This window comes from Frieseomelitta varia, unplaced genomic scaffold (assembly GCF_011392965.1).
Source record: "Frieseomelitta varia isolate USP_RPSP 00005682 unplaced genomic scaffold, Fvar_1.2 scaffold_459, whole genome shotgun sequence".
Classification (NCBI taxonomy): domain Eukaryota; kingdom Metazoa; phylum Arthropoda; class Insecta; order Hymenoptera; family Apidae; genus Frieseomelitta; species Frieseomelitta varia.
Genome location: NW_025110211.1, coordinates 436,089 through 443,652, shown reverse-complemented (window position 1 = coordinate 443,652; position 7,564 = coordinate 436,089). Strand labels below are relative to the sequence as shown.

Here is a 7,564-nt window from a genome sequence, read left to right as displayed (position 1 = left end):
AGAGAAACAAAACTTTGAAGGTGTGCTATCATTTTGACGCAGCGGTCAGCACTAATGTTTACGTTTTCAGATCAATCTTAACTCAGTAAACAAAAAAGATGTGTTTACCCTGAACACGTACAATCTATTGCTGACTGAAAAGTGATATATAATACAAGAACTGCTATTATTTAATCACATTTGCGAAAATTAACAAAATTACTTATTGTTAGCATGCTACCTTTTTGTCGCGGAGTGTATATACAACGTACTAATATACTCTGATGTAAATAAGAAAATCACTGTTGATATTAGAAATATATATTGATATTGGAATATCTTACGTATTATAGAATATTTATTTAAATTTTTCATCAGTATATTCAAAACACATATATTTTTAATACATATTTAACCCAATGATCTCTAACAATAAGTGGAATAAATCATGAGTTACCTAAGTTTGCAGTCAAAGTTTCGTTGAAGCATGGCCCTCTCGTTTCGAGAATCCTTTTCCAAACTTTCGATAGCAAGTTCAATTTGTCGATCCCTCTCTTTGTTACACTCATCTTTTATCTTATTTTCGGCTTGTTCGATTCGCAAGTTTTGTTGTCTTTTATAATCAAGTAACCAGGCTTCCCACTCAGCCTTCAGTGATTCCTCGAACGTCTTTTTCTCATTCGAATGTTGTTGCTTCAGATTCTCTATTTCTTTCTAAAATTCCAAATCGATGACACTAACAGATGTTTCAAGCTTTCAGTTCAACATCTATACCTGATGCTGTAAATGCTTCTCTTGCAAATTGGCCTCCATTTCAGCCTCTCGTTTAGCCTGTTCCTTGGTAAAATTTTCTCTGTCGCGTTGTATTTCTTGAACAAGTTTCATCTGTTGCGTTTTAAATTGATTTTCTTGCTCCTCCAATTTCTCTTGGTATCTGAGCGATATAAAGATCAATTGTACATTTATTTCACCGGAAATTGAGGATATACAAGGTGTCACGTAACTGATGGTACAATCATAACTAAGCGGAGAGCATAACTGAGATGAAAAATTGTCGATAATTTAAATTATTATGGTCAATAAAAAAATCATTTCAAAGAGTAAACTGTAAACTTTGAACCTATGTTCGTTCTTTTTAATGATATTTTTATACCATATATTTTTATTGTCGAAAATTGTAAAAATTCTAAAAAACTTTTTTCATGATTAGAGCCACGATCACTTTGAAGATCGAAGTTCCCTTAAGTATTTTCTTTCACCAATTCATAATTTTACTAAATATTGAACATTAGTTGGTTAAACGATAAAAATTTAAGAAATTTTCACATTTCGTCTAACAACAACAATAATAATATTGTAACGATCAATTATTCGTTTTTGTGCAGTTTGGAATTAATTAAATTCAAACAGTAAAATAGCGTTTGAAATAAAAAAATAAAAGTCAGAAGAAATCTGCATTACTTATTAAAGTCTCTAGTTTAATAAACAATTTGTTTTTGAATTAAATATTTCAAAAAATAATTAGCAAAAATGAAAATTCATTTCGAAGAAATTTGAGAATAATAATTGATACAGGACACAAATGATCGTGAAAGGCTAAAACGTACAATTACAATAACTCAAAAAAATATTGGCATAACTATAATAGTTTTTTGTCGATATTTTTATGAAAATAAATGATATATTAGCAAAATCTGTTTTAACAAATAATTCACTGCAAAATCTATTTCCACATAATTCACTACAAACAAAAGTACATACAAAAGTAATGTACGCAGTAGCAATTTTTAATAATGAGTTATAATGGTGGAATATTATTACAAAAATTACAAAATATCTTTTTGTAAATACTGAAATATTATCGAATGATATCGTATCAAATTCCAGATAAAAAAGGACGCTTATTTTTAAATCATTAAAAATACTGTCTAAATATGGTAGAGCTGCAAAAAGAAATTTTTCATATGTGAATATCTTTTTGGTTCTCGAATTTTTAAATATTATTCGGATATTTGATCTCGAATATTATTACTAAAAATTGCTACTGTGCACATTATTTTTGTATGTAATGAAATATTTATAGAAACAGATTTTATTAATATATTATTTGTTTTCACAAAACATTGCAAAAAAACTAAATGTGCCAATATTTTTTAGTCTACATATTGTATTTTCCTACATATTCATTTCTCCTGTTAATCAGGATTAAATTTTATAAAATTATTGTGCCTTTTCTCATTTTACACTTTCAACTTTCTTTCGACCATTACTATAAAGTAATGTACAAAATTTATTCTATACCTGACGCCTAAAATGTTCTTCTCATTGACCAACATTCTCTCGTAACTGGCTGTCAACTCCAGGCGTAGTTGTTCCAATTGCTGATTAGAACGACGTATTATTCGTAACTCGGAGTCCTGTAGTTCCTTCATATGTATGTTTCGTAGCTTTTGAATTTCTTCAGCGTGTTGATCCATCATATTACGCAGCTCTGGTTCCAAACCCTTCACCGTCATTTCCTGAAAATATTACAACGTTAATCGTTGAAGATTTCAATAAAAATATTTTAGGTTTTTATTGACCAAGTACGATTAATAAATTGACCTTTAATAATTAAATTAAATTAAATTATTAAATTTATTAAATTATATAATATATAATAATATTAATAAAATATATATAATTAATAATAATAAAATAACTAGTTTACTTATTAAAGATTCAAAAGAGATAGCATGTTATAATATATTGAATATATATATTAAACACACTATCTTTTTTGAATCTTTAATAAGTTTTTCTAATCCCTTTCGATTAATTCCAAATATCGACGAAATAGAATCTATTTATTATGTATGTTATTAGCTTAAAATGGAAAAAAAATCTAATAACTCCGGAACTAATGGTTTTTGGATTCATCCTTATTAAGACTTTTTTAATTATTTTGATAGAAATTCCTAAAGTTTGGCATCAGCTTTTTTAAACATCTTGTACAATGCATTAAAAGTGCATTCAACTTTTGATATATACATATATGTATTTAATATATATGAAGGGACGGACGAAGGTCAAAAGTGACCATGAGAACATTAAGAGACCTTCTCAACAGAACATTATTTCTCATATTATTATAAAAAGAGTTAAATGGATCGTATATGAGTCTAGCTGAATGAGAACCTTGATCTTCGTCGTTCTAGTTTCTATCCATCGTTCTCGTTTAATCTTCTCAGCCGCAGCGAAATGCTCCTTCGCTCTTTGTAATTCTACGATATGCCTATCGCTTGCAGCCTTCAGATCGCGTTGCATTTTTATTTCGATCTCCTTCACCCGCTGCGCCAACGAATTGCATTTCTCAGTCAGATCGGTTTTCTCCGAGATCAGCTGCTCGATGAACTTCTGATGCCTCTTCACGATTCCCTTGTACTTTTCCTCTTGTTGCTGCAACTTGGAGGAACTGCTTCTCTTCTGCTCCTCCAACTTGTCGCAAGCTGCCTTCCTTTCGGTCTTTAGCTGTTCTTTCAAAAACGATATCGTGGCGTTTTTTTCTTCCAGTAATAACTGCGCTGTCGCTACATCTTCTTTAAATGTATGATTATCGTTGTTGACGTTAGACGGACAGATACTAAACAGAAATATAAATTTAAATTTTGTGCGTGTGATTGGTTATTTAAAGTATAAAGAGTACAGTAGTAAATTATAAGGATGAGTTTTTAATCTTCGAAATTCGAATTGACTTTATTTTGTAAGAGGAATTTCTTACTTCAAGAATTCGAGTTAACATTTTTATATAAATCTTCATTGGCCATAGTTAAGCAAAATATAAATAAAAACATACAAAAATATTTAATTCAGATTCTTATTTAACATTGGAACAAGTGTTTCTAATTGATGATTAAGAAATTTCCATCCAAAGATTCTTTTCAAAATTAAAAAGATAGAAAACTTTATAATACAATGGGATGCACAAGTCTTTATTTATAAATTTCACGAAAAATCATTTCAATCTCCTAAAATAATCTCTAAAACTAATAATAAAATCTCTAAATCTCTAATAATTAAATCTGTAAGACTGTTTTACATCTATAAAATATCTAATAGAAATTAAAAATTGATCATTTTGACCATTTTCATATTTCTAGTGTTAAGAGCGCTAACGTCCGAATTTAATTAACTTCTATTTTTATCGATTATATCGTCTGTCAGAGTATACCGTACTGTGTAATAAGATATTTTTTAATAAATTCTTTAGATTTGGATAAATTTTCTTTGTCTTTTATAGATAATAATAAAGTATAATGTTATTACACATTATCATAATATTAAGTGAAATTTGATATAACATGTAATAATATTTAATAAAATCATTAATAATCATAAATAAGATATTAAATATTAAATGAATATTTAATTAATATAAATAAGTAAATAAAAAATATTAACGTATCAATATGATACCCAAAATGTTTCCATCATTATATTATTCCTTTGCAAATTTTAATTTTAATTTATTATAATATTAATTATTTAACAAGAACAGATTTATATACGCGATAGCAAAACTTATATACGAAATAACCTGTAGTTGTTATGCTCTTCTCTATACTGCATCTCGCAAGGCAGAGAGTGCGAATTAGTAAATATTTCTCCAAATACGGTGTCGTTTACCTCCGGTATGCAAAATTTTGTTTCATCTAAGGAACCTGTTGTATACATATCTATTTTTATAGAGGCACAAGCAAACAACGAAAATATTTTTGATACCGATGAAATTACTATCAGCTACCCTCTTCAAGCTTGGTCAAAAAGGACATTATATCATCGTACATTGTTGCATTTGTTGCATTTTTCCCTTCAGATTCGTCTTTTTCTGGTTTCAGCTATAATAAAAAAATTGGATCAATCCAATTTGAATGCCACAATCGCGTCATGTGCTAATATTAGTTATATTAATATGCAATATATAATATTGATGAATTAATATAATAATTGTTATTAATCGATGAATTGCAGCAAGAAGAAGACACTAATTCATTAAAAAAGATATGTAAAATCTTCTATTTTGTATAAAAAGAAACTACTAGCTCCAAGTAATAAATATGTTAAAAAGTTTTATTCGATATTTCATATCGAAATAATAATACTATCTAATTTTTTACTGTTCTTTTTTTTATTAATTTACTCTTTAAAATTATTCGAAAGTAGAGCTCTTTCTCCTGATTGCAGCAATCCTTTCAATTGCATTAAATGCACGAACATTTATTCATAATTAGACTGTGGACTTTTACTTTTACGCACTTACAGAAAATCACTCATTTTAAAAGCTGCTCATGATGTTCTAAAATGTGCTCTTTATAACATTCGACACGTAAAACAATTTTCTATCAGGATTCTATCCTTTTCCTGTTATTATATTTTTAACAATATGAATTTGCAGAAAAATCCACAGTCCATTCATAATATCGTTTCTTCGAACCTGTAATTGATCTATTTCTGGCATCTTGACAGCTATGTCTTTCTCGAGGTCGCTAATTATGTTGCAAAGTTGCTCGAACGAGCATGTAGTCGAGTCGATGATGTTTTGATTGCAGTCTGCTCTCTGTGTTTTTTCTTCGTTAATTTCCATTTTTTCGTGGACCATTTTTTGAGTGAACTGTTTCTCTTTGGACTCGGCATCTTTCGACGGAAGAGATTTGTTCACGGGTGGTTTCCCGTGGATTTTTGGATGCTCTATGTTAATCATGATCTACGAAGCAAAGATTTATCGTCGATGTGAGAATTCATGTATCATACTGAATACTGAAAAGTTGTTCGCCCCTTTTTATAGACTGCGTTTATGGTTGTCAAGGCAATGTCAAGGTAACGCGATAGCAAAACTTTTCCGCAGCTGTTCTGGTTTTGACAGAATGATTCAGCTTGACCGTCATGGTGGTCATCACTAATCGACGTTTTTATTTTGAGCTTAGGTTATTATTGAAATAAATGTGAAGAGCGTGACTAAACAAATTGTCAATATTTTAATCCAAGGATGGAAATAAACAATTATTTATTTCATCATATTGATCGAAATATTATTTGAAATAACACATTTACAGTCGCGTCGGTATTTAAGTTGACGCTTACACTTTTTGGGAAATTTAAGGTAAAAAATTTGTAATAAATGTAAATGCTATTTGAATTAGGAACAAAAACATTTATTTCATCGTCACAACAATAACAGAGACGATACATAGTGAATAAACATAAACAACAAAATAAAAAAATAATGAATTTTTGTATTTCATCATAACGGAAATTAAGTTGACGATAAATATTTTTATAAGATACAAATAATAATAAATTTTAAATTAATTAAGAGGTTTGATAACTCTTGGCTTTAATTTATATAACTTAATATTTATGTAACTTTTGGCTTCAACCTCTAGTAAAAAACGACGAGGCATACTATTTAATAATGTTTTCAGAGTATTTGCCATAATTTCATTCCATTTGCTTTTTATGGCTGTATTGAAGTCCAATTTTGTATATCTTTGATTTCTTGGAATTTGTCGCTCTAGTTCATTTCATAGATGCTCTATAGGATTTAAATCCGGGCTCTGAAGTGGCCAAGGGAGCACGGAAATACCATTTTCCTCGAAAATTTTTTAAACTATTTTTGCTGTGTGTTTCGAATTATCCTGTTAAAACACGTAGGGCCTGTCGATTCCAAATTTTTCAATTGATTGAAACAAATTTTCATTTAATAATTCAATATATTTAGCAGCAGTCAGTCTTTCATCAATAATAGTTAAATTGCCTATTTGGATGTCATTAAAACAACCCCATATCGTTATATTCCTACCACCGTGTTTGACAGTGGGTGTTATTAGTGTCTGTTTGAAAGCGTCGCCCTTTTCCCTCCATACATATTTTTTCCTTTTGTTTGAATTCAATACGAATTTCGATTCATCGTTCTAAATTATTGATTTCCAAAATGAAATCGGCTTGTAATGTTCTTTAGTAAAATTTAGACGTTTGGTGCATTCACTTTTGAAACGTATGATCTTTTTCTAGATATCCATCCATAAATATTGCTTTCATGAATGCGATATTTGATTTGCGGGATCGATATTGGTAGACAAAGATTTTCTTTGATTTGTTGTGCAGTAATGAACGAATTTTTTTTTTTACTTCTTTAGATTAACCGATCGCCACGTGCATTTATTTTTCTTTTTCTACCCGATCTCACTAAGTTTTCAGGTTTACCTGTCTTTTTCGCATATCTTCCTAACATGTTCTTCAAATATTCCAAACTGATCTGCAATTTGGTGCAAATTGGTTTTTCCTTCCATTCTTCTTTTGTAAATGTATATACCCTGTCGGATACTTGTAGCTTTCTAGTTTTTAGTATACTATAAATACACTCCGCGACAAAAAAATAGCACAGTAAGTAATTTTGTTAATTTTCGCAAATGTGATTAAATAATAGCAGTTCTTGTGTTATATATCACTTTTCTTGCTTACTCAGTTAAGATTGATCTGAAAACGTAAACATTAGTGTTGACCGTTGCGTCAAAATGATAGCACACCTTCAAAGTTCTGTTTGTCC

At 29.3% G+C, this 7,564-nt stretch overlaps 1 protein-coding gene across 1 annotated transcript in view; it reads right to left on the bottom strand.

The window, feature by feature from the left end:
- The window catches only part of LOC122532559 (centrosomal protein of 131 kDa-like), a 10,434-nt gene extending 4,564 nt beyond the window's left edge, over positions 1-5,870 (bottom strand). Inside the window, exons 1-7 of the mRNA XM_043661398.1 lie at positions 5,453-5,870; positions 4,760-4,856; positions 4,556-4,679; positions 3,157-3,601; positions 2,281-2,498; positions 754-913; positions 437-693 (exon numbers count right to left, since the gene is read on the bottom strand). Of these exons, the coding sequence (XP_043517333.1) occupies positions 437-693; positions 754-913; positions 2,281-2,498; positions 3,157-3,601; positions 4,556-4,679; positions 4,760-4,856; positions 5,453-5,719 (1,568 nt within the window). The 5' untranslated portion in view covers positions 5,720-5,870. The remainder of the gene's footprint in view (positions 1-436; positions 694-753; positions 914-2,280; positions 2,499-3,156; positions 3,602-4,555; positions 4,680-4,759; positions 4,857-5,452) is intronic.
- Between the last annotated feature and the right edge of the window lie 1,694 nt (positions 5,871-7,564).